Consider the following 12,105-nt stretch of genomic DNA (forward strand, 5'->3'; position numbering starts at 1 on the left):
CCCTCGGCAGTGAAAGCGCGGAGTCCTAACCACTGGACTGCCAGGGAATTCCCTATATAAATTTTAAAATAATCTTTATCCCTAGTCAAATTTTTCATGCAAATAGTTTATAAAGGTCAATGAGTGCTAAAAGTCCTATAGTAATAATAAAAAAATACAAGGTCCTTGCCCTCTACCCACCTCTCCAATGCGCCCATCCCACTCTGGAGAAAAATCTTCAATTCTTTCAGTTGTTTCTTTTGGAATTTACTTCCATATTATTAAATAATATAGAAGATTGATACTTTTATTCAGCAGTTGAAATCATCAATTGACTTTCTGTTACCTATGTATGATTTATCTGAAACTGTTAATTTATTGATTCTCATCCTGCTTTTACAATTGTATCTCTCTTTTTTGTTGTTGTTAAATTATTTTTCATTACTATATTATGTTTTCATTACTAGGACTACAAAAATATTGTACTTTTGAGCCAAATAGTATATAGTGATATTTTCTTTCTTACACAATTTATTTTCCTGGAGTTAACAGATGTTTTTCATTTGTTTAGATTTCTTTCGACATCTTCTTAAGTTTTCCCACCCCCTCCAACAGCTCTGAGAAATGCTCCTTGATCAAATTTTCCATGTGATCAAAACTATCAACTAGTTTACCAATTCCATGTCTGTCTTGGAAACATTGATCCTAAAGTCCTCCCATCTTCCAATCTGTACTGCTTCCTCTCAAAGTCCTGCTCCACAGCAGTAGTACTGAAATTGTCTTAAACCAGCATCCTGGAATTCCCTTCACCTATTCCAAGTTGGATCCTGTTTCTTGGATCCCACATTTCCTATTTTGGTTTATGCTCTTGTTTTGCTGAAACACATCCATCTAGAAGCCTCCTGAAAGAGCATGCATGGTAGATAAATTTTTTGAGAGAGTGAAAAAAAATTTTTTTTAATTGTACCCAGATTGGCAATCTGTTTAGCATATGATCCTGAGGAAAAGCAATTTTTCCTTAGAATTTTAAATACATTGTTTAACTATCTTCTAACTTCCAAAGTTATTGAGAATTCTGATGCCATTCTGATTTCCAATTCTTAGTATATGGACTGTTTTTTCTTTCTGTAAGCATTGAGGATCTACACTGCATTTTTATTGTTCTAAAATATCACAATGATGTATTTTGGTGTGGGTCTTTTTACATCCATTAAGGTTGATGGTCAGTGGGCCTTTTTGATTTGTAGACTCTTGTCTTTCAGTTCTGATAAATTTCTTGCATTATTATTTATTCACTTCCTCCCCTTATTTTGTTAATTTCTAGTATTATTTAGTTAGTTTTCTCCCTTGATCTCTCTTCCAGAATATCTACTATTTGATAATCTTTGTTTACCAAACCTCTCATTTTCCTGTATTTTCTTTCTCATTGCTCTCTTTTTCTTCCTTCCTTCCTTCCTTCTTTTTCTTCCTTTCTTTCTTCCTTCCTTTCTTTCTTTCTTCCTTCCTTCCTTCCTTTCCTTTCTTTCTTTTTCTTTCTTTCTTTCTTTCTTTCTTTCTTTCTTTCTTTCTTTCTTTCTTTCTCTCTCTCTCTCTCTCTCTTTCTTTCTCTCTCTCTCTCCCTCCCTCCCTCCCTCTCTTTCTTTCCTTCTTTCTGGAAATTTCCTTGACCTTATCTTCCAAACTTTTGTTGAGTTTTATGTTTTGCTTTCTAATTTTTAATTTTATAGAACTCTTTTCTTCCTTTTTGTTTATAATGTTCACTTCATGGATTCAATATCTTCTCTGAGGATATTAATTATAACTTCTTGATTTTTCCCATATTCCTTGCATTGACTCAGAACTCTTATTTTCCAGGAGTTTTTTTCCTAGTTTGTCCATTTTTGGTCACCATCCTTCATGACGGAGTCATTACCCAAATGTCTGGTGACCCTTCGTTCCCTCCTCCTGGTGAAAACTGAGCTGATTAGAAGTTCTGTGTACATGGGAGGGGCTTTGTGAATGATCAGCATTCTTGAAGGGCAATAAAGTGACCAACCTGACTTTTTAAAGACAGTTCTATTGAGATATGATTCATATACCATACTATTCACTCATTTAAAGTGTACAATTCAATGGCTTTTGGTACATTCACAGAGTTGCACATCCAGTACCAAATCAATTTTAGAATATTTTCATTAACTTCAAAAAAACTCACCACATAGCCTTCTACCACCAACCATGCCCCTCAATCCCAGGCAACCACAAATTTCCTTTCTATCTCTATAGATTTGCATATTCAGGACATTCCATGTAAATGGAAACATACAATATGTGGTCCTTTGCAACTGACTTCTTTCACTTAATATAATATTTTCAAAGATCATACTTACATCACATAATATATACCACTACTTTATTTCTTTTTATTGCTGAATAATAATTCATTGTTTGAATATTTCACATTTTATTAATCCATCATCAGTTCATGAACTTTCAAATTGTTCCCACTTCTTGGCTGTTACGGATACTGCTGCTATGAACATTTGTGTACAACTTTTGTTTGGACATATGTTTTCAATTCTCTTTGGTGTATACTCAAGAGTGGAATTGTCGTGTGTTTAACCATTTGAGAAACTGCTAGACTGTTTTCCAAAGTGGCTGCACCATTTTACATTCCCACCAGTAATGTATGTGGGTTCTGATTGCTCCCTATCCTAGGTAGCACTTGTTATAATAACAGGTATGTCTTAACGGATGTGTCTTTTTGGTTATAACCATCCTAGTGGGTGTGAAGTTGTATCTCATTGTGGTTTTGATTTGCATTTTCCTAATGGCTCAGACTAAATTTTGTTGTGAACCTCCCAACTATATCTATTGGTCTTTTTTTCTCAGGCAGTTCCATTTTTGTTTGTTTGTTTTGTTTTGTTTGTCTGGAGGATATGTGCCCAGCTATGGCTCCTGGATCTAGGGGGAGGAAGTGGGCTGGTGAGGGAGAATCTCTAGGTTTAATGTGCAGATTTTCTCTTAGTCTCCTATTTTTACTACTGTAACTTACCACCACCTTCTGTGTCTAGTGTCCCCAAATCTAAAATCTCTCTTTTTACCCAGTAAATAAAACTCTTGTCTTTTGGAGTAGTAGGGGAAGGTGGTTACATGTCTGAGTGTGTAGGAACCTAGCATCTAACTTCTCCTTATGTAGGTATATAACCATTTTCCTTTTTCAGCTTCCCCCCCAACCCTGCCCACCATGCCTAGCTGTACCTCATCTTCACTGGTATCTGGAGCCTCTATTTCCTAAGCTCTTTTATGGTTCTTCAAGACAAGTGTACCTGCATTTTTTTAGATATAAAATTTTAATTAAGAAATATTTCAAATATTTCAAAAATACAGACAATAAATGGAACAGTCTTGTTATGTTAATCAATATGTTAATACGTCTCTCTCTCTCTTTCTCTCTCTCTCTCACACACACACACACACACACGCACACTTTTCCCTACTTGGTTTTTAAATTTTTATTTATTTATTTATTTTTTACGCCCTCAACCCCTATCCCGGGCACTTGAATTTGACCAATTCTCTAACTACTTTCTATCTTTTTTGAGGTTACTAAGCACTCTTATTTTCATTGAGGATGAAGAAACAAGTTCGTTTTTGTTCTAATATTTTGGGAGTGATTTTCTGAGAGGAAAAAGCATAGAGATATAGCTTTATTCTGCTCCCATGAATCCAAGCTTCTCTAAATTACTATGGTAGCATTTCTTATCAAATATCTGCTCCTTCCTTTTCCTTAAAGACTTTAATCACCTTCATTAGTAATTGATAATGTCCCCTCCTTTTAATTTTTGTTTTTGTAAGTATTATTTTGTTGTCCTCCACCCACTTTGGGCTTGGCTTTATTTATTCACAAAGTAATTTGCAATTTGAAATGATTTCCAACTTGTGGAATTTTTGCAGAGTTTTTAAAAAGCATATCTGGAAGTTTCTTCAACTGTAGCCCACTTTATTAATAAAAGGTAATTAACCTCAGTTGAAAAAAACTATCTTTTGGAAGAAATTAATCTAACATAAAGGAAATTTAAATAGAAAGTAAGACTTAAATGATTCTTTGTTGTTACTGTTCTGGTGAGCTTAAAATAAAAGGAAATAATAAAAGAATATGGGGTTATACAACATGAGGAACAGGAAAATTACAGCTCTAGCTAGTGTCATTTCCCCAAAATGAAAGACTGGCACAGAAAGCTTCTGGAATACTGTGGCAGTTTTTTGTGCTAAAGGAGATTGGTCACTGGGACTCAATCCATGTCCAATTATGAAGAATCTTTTGGATTCTTTTGCTTATCAGAATTCTATTTGCCAAGCCACATCTCAGAAATGGAATACAACTGATTTCCTAAAATTCTAGTAGTGTTTCTTCAAATTTCAACTAAGTTTCCTATGAAAGGGTAATCTGACCAGGGGGCCCTACCCAGAGCCTTCTTTGAATAGACACTGGTAATCCTTTTGGCAGGGAGTGGGGTGAGGAGTCTGTCTCAGAGGTTTGAGTATAATCCTAAGGATTTCAATATGGGATCCTAGAGTTTCTGTCAATACCCCAAGTTCTTCACAAGCAGAAAGGCAAATCTGGTTCAACTTAGAAATGTATTTTTAGAAAATATTACTAGTTCCCACTCCCTCTCCCCGCCCAGAGGAAGACTGATTATTCCTGAAATGCCAGTAGCATTCTGCTATCAGGGAAAAGCCTTTTGATAATTGTGTGCTGATACTGTCTGGGAGGATTTCTGTCTGTCAAATGAGAGAATGGCACTAGATGGTGTCTAAGGGCCCTTCCAGGCCGGATGTCCCATACATTTATGAAACCTCTCATTAATTAATGCTCAAGGGTACTTGTCAGGGTAAAGGAAGGAAAGAAGGAAGCTACAGAGTGTTTTAGATAAACACCTTTGCATTAAAAAAAAACTTATTTAGTCATAACATATAATTAGGGTGTGGATATTTATTTCTTTGTGGTCAGAGGCGACATTCCTATTTCCATCAAAACTATCTCCACTGTTAAAAAGCATTCAAATATATGATAAATAGGTAACAGACTAGCCTATTGCCTGTGCTTCATTTGATCAGAATCTCTCTGTGTCTCTCTTCTCTGTCTTTCTCTTAGTATCTCTCGATCTTTCTATCTCCAATCTGTCTCTCATACACCTGCCGCCTGCCCCAATGCACACACAGTTGTTTGTTTGTTTGTTTGTTGTTTGTTGTTTTAGAAGGGAGTCAGGTAGAGAAAATGCAACACATTTTAATGGAATAAACAGTGAACTAACAGTCAGTCCCAGCTCCATTACCAGCTAGCTGTGGTGTCCTAGGCTGGGTTATTTATTTCCTTTTTCCTCCTCTGCAAAGTGGGAGGTCATAACCAATAAATTTATCTCATAGGTCGCTGTGAGACTGCAAAGAGTTAAATCTGTCTTTTAACACTATATGAAGGGCTAGAGCAGTATGAGAGTATACCAGTTTAAATGGGAGGCAGTTATGAGTCCGATACCCACTTAAGAATGCTTTACAGCATAACATAGAAATTTGAGGGTGGATCATCCATTAAAAAGCATGAGTTCAGTGCCTAATTGTCATGGAGGTGGGCAACTGTCCACATTTTAAAGGGAATTGATTTCAACTTGTACCTTCTATTCTGGTAAGAGTTATCTTTGCAGAAGGAGGTCATTCTCAGTACCACTAAAAATGGGTAGAATGGATTCTTGATGTAGATAAAATGGTACTAATACCACAGCAGGGACAGAAGTTTCAAGCGCTTAGAACTGTCATCTCAAAGGTCACTTAGTCCAATCCTCTGTCCTGGGTATCTACCTCTCTCTGACAAGGAAGCCTTGTTGGATTCTTTCAGACTCTTCTTGATGGGAAATTCCTACCACCTTGGGGCAGGTCTTCAGAATTTTGGACAGTTCTGACAAATTACATTAAAGAAGAACTCCCTGTGGCCCTGTAACTTGCATCCATTAGTTTTAGTACTGTCCCCTGGCTACACAGAATAAGCTTGTTTGAAGATTAAAGTCAAGCTCCCTAAAGCCCTCTCTTTTCTGAAAAAACTGACCCTAGATTCCACAATCGTTCCCCTTGGGGTAAGGTTTCACATCCCTGATTGCTCTGGTTACTCTTTTCTTTCCAGATGCTGGTTGTCTAGATCCCTCTTAAAGTGTGCTGCCAGGAAATGCCTGCTGAGCTTTTCCTGGAGGTCTAAACCAGCATGGTCACTTTTATCATTCTCAACATTGTTCCTCTTCTTGCAGCCTAAGCTGGCATAAGTGTTTTGACAGCATCAAGTCCTTTCCTTTTATTGATTACCGTGGCACCGGCAGCATACTACCACTTGCTGGAGTGAGAGCAAAAGACGCAGTAGAGTCTGGCAGGACCTGAGTACTTTTACAGAAGATGGGCTGGGGACCTGGGTAGGGGAGAGGACAAAGATAGAGATGTGGAGCTACAAGGGCGGCTTGGGTAGAAGCATTATTGGGAAGGGAAAGTTTAAAACTGAGAAACAGTTTTTTTGAGAATCAAATCTCTGACATCTCAATAGAAGAATGGGGGATTTGAGCCTTTCCCTGTATCCTTTGACTCCCTAAGGCTTTGAAGCTATTTAAAAGGAAAGTTAACTTGGAGCTGGAAAGTGTATATTGCTACACACATTTTTTTCATTATTATTATTATTTTTAATGAGGAGGTTGGAAAAGTAATCAGATCCTGTATCGGGTCTTAGTTGATGGCAGCTGCTACCTGCATAAAGTAAGGAGAACTTCAAGGAAATAAAAGTTGTTTGGAAAAATCCAGATGTCATTGCTTTGTATGTTGTGATGATGTGGTAGCCAGCCCCTAATGATTCTTACCTCCTGGTATTCATACTCTTGAGGCTGATCTAAGTAACAAATAGGAGCTTGTGGAAATGATGGAATGTTACTTCTGAGATTAGGTCAGGAAAGATGTTGTGGCTGTTGCCTTGCTCTCTTGGAACACTTGCTCTGGAGGAAGTCATCCACCATGTCATGAAGCCAGTGGAGCAGCCCTACAGACAGAACTTCTTGGTGAGAAACTGAGGCCTCCTGCCAACAGTCAGAGGCCTTGTGAGGGAGCCATATTGGAAGAGCCTCCTTTAATCCCAGTTAAGCCTTCAGATGATTGCAGCCCTGGTAGACATCTTGAGTACGATCTCTTGAGACTACAAGCCAGAACCATCCAGCTAAGGTCCTCCTGAATTTCTTTTTTTTAAAAAATATTTTATTTATTTATTTATTTAAATATTTATTTTTGGCTGTGTTGGGTCTTTGTTTCTGTGCGAGGGCTTCCTCTAGTTGCGGCAAGCGGGGGCCACTCTTCATTGCGGTGCGCGGACCTCTTCACTATCGCGGCCTCTCTTGTTGCGGAGCACAGGCTCCAGACACGCAGGCTCAGTAATTGTGGCTCACGGGCCCAGTTGCTCCGCAGCATGTGGGATCTTCCCGGACCAGGGCTCGAACCTGTGTCCCCTGCATTAGCAGGCAGATTCTCAACCACTGCGCCACCAGGGAAGCCTAGTCCTCCTGAATTTCTGATGCACAGAAAATGTGAGATAATGTTTATTGCTGTTTTAGTTACTATGCTACTGAGTTTCAAGCTACTAAGCTTTGAGGAATTTGTTATGCAGCTATAGGTAACTAATACAGATGTATAGAAGGGAGGAATGAAGAGTAAAGGCTTCTCATTCAAGGCCTGGACTTGTCCTGGCCCCCAAGGGTGGAACAGGTACTAACTTCATTCATTCATGTCCATTTTGGACACTGCTGACCACATAGGGCTAGAAGATGACAAGAAGGAAGGGCTTCATGCCCTCTTGTCTCCTCTTCTTCCTCCCCCTCCTTTTTGTTTTTAGGAGAGGACTAGGAAGACATTGAGAACTCACACAAATTTTGGTTTTGACTTTTCAGTGGCCCCTGAGAAAACCTGTGTTGGTCTTTATCCTTTTGTTACTAGGCTACGGGTCCTTGAGAGCAGGGCTTAGATCTTTATTTCTATCCCCATTGCCTGGCAAGTGAACATACATGAACAATAGATGAAATTAAGGGGGTAGGTGAAATCCCTCCCTCCTTCTGAATTCTGCAGAGATTCCATTCTTAGAATGGTCCCTTAAGTGGAACCATTTCATTCACAGTTCATCAATGAAGTCTTGATAATAATAGCATGCATGCCATCAGCCATTTTCACTATTAACCCTCCCCATCCGCCATTTCACTATTTTAAAAATCCTTCTATTTCAGCTCCTTGGTTTTAAGAGCTTCCTTTCACTTTTCCATCCCATTTCTTCTCTGAAATGCTGCTTTAACTGTTGCTCAAGCTCCCATGAGGCAGGAGAGCATAAAGAGATTTGCTACCAATATACCAGCAACATACTACGGTCAAGTTGTCCAAAATCACAGTGGAAGGAGCCTTGGACTGGAGCTATGAGAGTTAATTCTGGGATGCTGTCACTGATTAGCCTATGTGTCCTTGGGCAAGTTGCTTCCCCTCTCTGGACATCAGTTTCTTTATCTTAAACTGAGACAGTAGGTCTAGATGAACTCTTAAATCGCTGGGTTCTCATAACAAGTTAGGATTCAAAGGTGCTATCCAAAAGTGAAAACCGCATACCTCTGAGCAACTGTTACGATTACAGTACAAGGTTCCCCGGACTTGCCTTCATTAGCCCAAGGATACTGCCTCGGTGAAAGGCTATCTGGTTTACTGGCAAGAGCCTTCCAGTGTTGAAAGACATGATCACCGTGGTTCCAGATCTGTCACTAACTCTGGGTGATCTTAGGCAAATCTTCTCTGGATCTCAGAGCAGTGAGGTGCCTGCTACACAGAAGAGGCTCGAAGACCTGGGAGTGACTTGGAGAGCTTTTCCCGATTCTCTTTCGACAACCTGGGAGGCTCAGACCCAGAGCGGGGTCCTGGCCGGCCAGTAGTCCCGCTTCCAGTTGCAAACGAAACTTAAACTAGCCGCGGCAGCTGACTTGCGGCTTGGGAGGCGGTAGCTACAGGTGAGTTCTTAAAGGAGCAGCCAGAGCTTGGGTAATACCTGGAGCTGTTGACTGGGCAGGGGTTGCAGGCAAGGGGGAATGAATGAGTGAGTAAAAGAGGGAACCAATTTTCTCTTCCCATCCTTAAATGCATTCATACTTGGAATTAATCACTTAGACTTAAAAAATTCTCTAGTGAAACCCTCAAACTCTTATCAGATTAACTAATCTCCCTATTTTACCTACCCTTCTTTAATTCAATCCCCCCAAAACTTTTTACTGAGGGGCTAATAGTAACTTTTAAAATATTAGTACAAAGTGTAAGAGTGCAGAGACGGCACCCCTCCCCTCCCCTCCCCCACCCGCCCAAACGCCTCCCTTTCCCCTCCTCCCAGGCTCCGCCCTTTCCCGCCCCCTATTTTGGGTGGTGCTGATGATTCCTCCCGGAGAACACTTTTCCAGGTTGGGGATCCACCCCCCGGGGGTGCCAGGCACGTGTTTAGTGAGGTTAAAGGGTGTCTCGGAATGTGTGTCCTGGATCTGGCGTAGGTGAAGTCACGTCTCTCTTCCGACACCCTCACCCTTCCTGGCCTGGTGCGTTACTCGCTCAGAATCGCGGGACACACCGGTGGGCTAGGGCGAGGTAAAGGCGGGCTCTTCCAGGGCCCCCCCGGGCCACCTGTAGAGTCTGTGTGTCAACTCCTTTGTCCTCAGAGCCACTTTGGTGGCCGCCCCTTTAAGCGAGGAGGTGCACCTAGATGCTCCCCGGGTCCCCTTTTGCTTCCCCAGCCCCCTCCTGGCCTTCCTCCCCCCCCAACCAAAGGTAGCAGCGCTGGGAGCCCGGGGCTCGGCGCGAGCCGCCTCCTCACTTCCCATTGGCTGCGAGCACCGGGAAAGCGGTCACGTGGGGGCGCGGCAGTCCAGATCCAGGGCCGCCATCTTGGCGGAAAGTTTAGGGGGAGAGCGGTTGGGGGCGCGGAAGGAGGCGAGGTTCCGGGGGTGGGGCGGCTAAGAGCGGAGAGGGCGAGCGGGCTACCGGGCAGCGGCGAGTGTGGAGGCGGCGGCGGCGGCGGCGGCGGCGGTGGCCGAGGAGGAGGAAGAGGCAACGGGGGTGCGGCCGCCGAGGGGAGCTCCTCCCCCGTTCCCTCACCCCCCTCTGCTCAGCTCCGCGAGCCCCGGGCGGGGCGGGGGGACGTGGAGCGGGGCAGGGCGGGGGAGCCGCCCCGAGACCGCCCGGGTTGCACCCCAGCTCCAAGCGCACGCCACTCGCTGGAACTTTGTGGCCGCGCCGCAGGTGTGGGGGCCCGCGGAGGTGTGCATGTGGGGCGCGAGGGCGTCGCGGAGAGCGGCCGCTGCCCTGTCCGGCCCTCGCTGGAGTAGCTCGGAGGAAGCGAGCAAGGAGACAGGCAAGCGAGAGGAGGGGGCCCGAGCAGGGCGGGGTGATCAGTCCAGCTGATCCCTTCTCCCAGTGCGCTACAGCCGCTGCTGGCTTAGGGGCCAAGGGTCGGAGAGCCTCTTCAGCCCCCCAGTAGCAGGTGGGGGGTATGTATACTTCTGCCGGGGGAGGCCGGCCCCATGTCCAGGCATTTAGTGCCCTTTGGAGAGGGGGCAGCTTTCGAGGAGAATTTGGCATCTTGCTTCTGTTTGCTCTTACATTTGCAGGGGAACCCAACCTTAGGTAAAAGCTTTCTGGATTGACACTGCTGGATTGTGCGGCTCTTCCTTTCACTTGGGAAAACTTTGCCAGGTGGGCTTTTCAAATAGGGCTAGGAGTTTTTCGATTTGAGAGTTAGGGGGAAATGCTAGTTTAACCTCGATTCTATTCTTTTCTAAATTTTTTAAATGTTTCCTTTATGTTTTGTGTTCTTAAAGGTGTGTGCCCTCTTCCTGATTCTGGAGAAAAATGCCGGTCCGGAAGCAAGGTGAGAATTTACGTCGGAACTCTTCTCTGGGTGTCTCTTGCTTTTCTGTATGTCTGTTTTGTGATTGCTATGTTTTAAAGATGTTTGTGTAACTCTGATGAGACAGCACAGCCCTAGCCTTACTACTTAGGGAATCTAAGCCTCACATCATTCAGACGATGGAAACACCTAAATGTTTGTCAGGCTTTTTTCCTTGACATCTCTCTAGTGACTGGAGAGGCAATTAACATTTTCCCTCTGAAATGTCTTCTTAAAAATTCTGTATTGGTGTTTTAATATTTCATTTTATCGTTCTTACTAAACACTTCTGTGAGCGAATGTGGGATACTGGTTAAGAACTAGTAGTTTTGAAGCACGTAATATTTGAATTATAATGACAAATTGTAGATATTCTGCTTTTGTATATCAGATCAGCTGAAACAGTGTTACTAATACTTTGATCAGATGATCACTAGTACACATTTATTACAAACTGCTCACCTTCTTCCTTTATTGTAACACGTTGAACATTTTTTGGATCATTCTAGGGAATATATATGTGTACATGAACATAGTGGCATGGATTGACTTGGAGAATGTTGGGAATTGTTTAGGTGCCTTGCAGAATCATTTGCTGCATAGCTAGTTTGTAATACTTTCTTGTAAATGTATAATTTTTTTTAAACTTTTTATTCTTTTGGCTGGTTGGGTATTAATTCCTGCGGGCGGGCTTTCTCTAGTTGCAGCGAGCAGGGGCTACTCATTGCGGTGTGCGGGCTTCTCATTGCGGTGGCTTCTCTTGTTGAGTTGCACGGGCTCTAGGCGTGCGGGCTTCAGTAGTTGTGGCATGCAGGCTCACTAGTTGTGGCTTGTGGGCTCTAGAGCGCAGGCTCAGTAGTTGTGGTGCACGGGCTTAGTTGCTCTGCAGCATGTGGGATCTTCCCGGACCAGGGATCGAACCCGTGTCCCCTGCATTGGCAGGCGGATTCTTAACCACTGTGCCGCCAGGGAAGTCCCTAATCAGACTCTTTTTTCTTTTCAGATACCCAGAGAGCATTGCACCTTTTGGAAGGTTATCGTTCGAAACTAAGCCAAACAGAAGACAGACAGCTCAGAAGTTCCATAGAACGGGTTATTAACATATTTCAGAGCAACCTCTTTCAGGCTTTAATAGGTGGGAATTAAAACTTTATTTGTGACCATTATGT

General features: G+C 42.6%; 1 protein-coding gene across 12 annotated transcripts in view; it reads left to right on the forward strand.

Annotated features, from left to right (window-relative positions):
* The first annotated feature begins 9,571 nt into the window (after positions 1-9,571).
* Positions 9,572-12,105, forward strand: part of DLG1 (discs large MAGUK scaffold protein 1) — a 288,506-nt gene continuing 285,972 nt past the window's right edge. For 6 of the 12 annotated variants that reach the window (XM_057545179.1, XM_057545185.1, XM_057545187.1 and 3 more), the window contains exons 1-4: positions 9,973-10,402; positions 10,659-10,743; positions 10,869-10,918; positions 11,940-12,071. In XM_057545179.1, the coding sequence (XP_057401162.1) occupies positions 10,900-10,918; positions 11,940-12,071 (151 nt within the window). In that variant the 5' untranslated portion in view covers positions 9,973-10,402; positions 10,659-10,743; positions 10,869-10,899. Of the gene's footprint in view, positions 9,591-9,971; positions 10,403-10,658; positions 10,744-10,868; positions 10,919-11,939; positions 12,072-12,105 lie in introns of those variants that run through there. The other 6 variants (XM_057545190.1, XM_057545181.1, XM_057545182.1 and 3 more) reach the window with 6 other exon arrangements.

The sequence above is a fragment of the Balaenoptera acutorostrata genome, chromosome 4, assembly GCF_949987535.1.
Source record: "Balaenoptera acutorostrata chromosome 4, mBalAcu1.1, whole genome shotgun sequence".
Classification (NCBI taxonomy): domain Eukaryota; kingdom Metazoa; phylum Chordata; class Mammalia; order Artiodactyla; family Balaenopteridae; genus Balaenoptera; species Balaenoptera acutorostrata.